At 33.9% G+C, this 1,631-nt stretch overlaps 1 protein-coding gene across 2 annotated transcripts in view; it reads right to left on the reverse strand.

Annotated features, from left to right (window-relative positions):
• The window catches only part of LOC106466199 (serine/threonine-protein kinase PLK1-like), a 27,453-nt gene that overhangs the window by 22,235 nt on the left and 3,587 nt on the right, over positions 1 to 1,631 (reverse strand). For both annotated transcript variants that reach the window (XM_013926443.2, XM_022394156.1), the window contains exon 4: positions 1,241 to 1,458. In XM_013926443.2, the coding sequence (XP_013781897.1) occupies positions 1,241 to 1,458 (218 nt within the window). The remainder of the gene's footprint in view (positions 1 to 1,240; positions 1,459 to 1,631) is intronic.

The following is a 1,631-nucleotide window of genomic DNA, read 5'->3' on the forward strand; positions in this document are numbered from 1 at the left end:
CTTTTAACACATATGAGCCAGGGGGGATATCTTTGTTTGTTGATCAAGAAATGTTAACCCCTTGCAGTTTTTTTGTTTTTACTATAACTTTGTGATAATTCTCATTGGCTGAAATGTGGTCGTTTGGCACTACTTTTACTGAATCGATGATTCTGTTAACGCCCAGGTAAAGAAAAATGTGGTAGTGAACAGTAAGGGAAATATCATGGAGCATTTAACTTATAAATGCAAGTATCAGCATTGCAGAACACGCTTCCATTGCAGCCGTTGTGGTTGTTCATGTGATAGATTATCCTCTGCAGTAAAAATATCTCAAAAGTGCAGTGGGAAGCAGCCAATGAATCCTCTAGTAATTCAGAAATGAAAAAAAAAGTAAATCAAACTCCAGCTACTTTTTGGAGGAATTTACTCTTGAACAGGCAATACATCCACCACACGATAAAATTTATAGCCCAAAGTATATAGACCGGTTCAAGAACGATGTTGTTAAAATGTTCAAGAAAGGTCTCAATGATGAGTAGAATAAAATGGACACAAGAAGAATACTTGAAGAACTGCACTCTACATATCCTGATCAATTCGATATACCGTCCTACATGGAGATTCGTCAATGTATCACAGCCCTAACAGCAAAGTAATAAAAAAAAAAAAGTACCCTAAACATTACTTCTTTCAGAGGAATACAGCAACCTTACAAAGACACATTGATGTCCATTGCATCTGAATCGGACAACACCATTACACATAAAAATGCAGTCTGTGAGTTCAAGATGCAGCATAAAGATGACATTCACAATGGAAATTTCCTAAGTGATAATCAACTGAAGTCATTTAATTTCCCTTATGCAGTCATAACAAAAGAAGAAGAGCCAAACAGCTACCATCACATAGTAATTGTATTACCATACCTATATGCTTTACTATACATATTCACTTGGAAACAAAGCACCATAATGTTTTAAATATTTATGCAATTTTTTGTAAAAAAAAAAAAATCTTGAACCAAGAAACTCTCACATCTACATACATGGTTTTTAACAGTTTCCATACTGAAAAAGTTTTGGTAACCAACAACACCATGGTAAAAAGACTCCCCCTGTCTAATACAAACACATTAAAATGCTAATCTACCATTATATAAAATCAGAATAAGTTAACTTTCAATGCTAAACTCACTTAGGCTTCTCAATGACTTTTTGTATCATGAGATCAAGAACAGGTTGACTAACATTATTCTTACCTCTTCCTCTCCCCTATATAGTCTACACGTGTTGCCAAACCAAAGTCTCCTAGTTTGATTTCCATTTCATTACTGAGGAACAAATTGCCAAGCTTAAGGTCTCTATGTATCACTTTTTGCTCATGAAGGTATTTACAGGCTGTACCAATTTGTTGCATAAAGTAGCGAGTCTCTGGTTCTGTTATCACTTTCCTCCTTTTGTGCATTTCCATGAGAGACTATATAAATATATATATTCTTTAAAGGTTACCCTGTATATCATATGCCAATATTACAAAAGAAATAGAAACTAAACATAACTTGTAAGGTATGTCTATGTATACTCCATTAGCTCATTTCCATCAATCTTTTTTATTATACACACATTTAATATAATCCATTGACTGATTGA

Source organism: Limulus polyphemus, unplaced genomic scaffold (genome assembly GCF_000517525.1).
Source record: "Limulus polyphemus unplaced genomic scaffold, Limulus_polyphemus-2.1.2 Scaffold2185, whole genome shotgun sequence".
Lineage (NCBI taxonomy): Eukaryota > Metazoa > Arthropoda > Merostomata > Xiphosura > Limulidae > Limulus > Limulus polyphemus.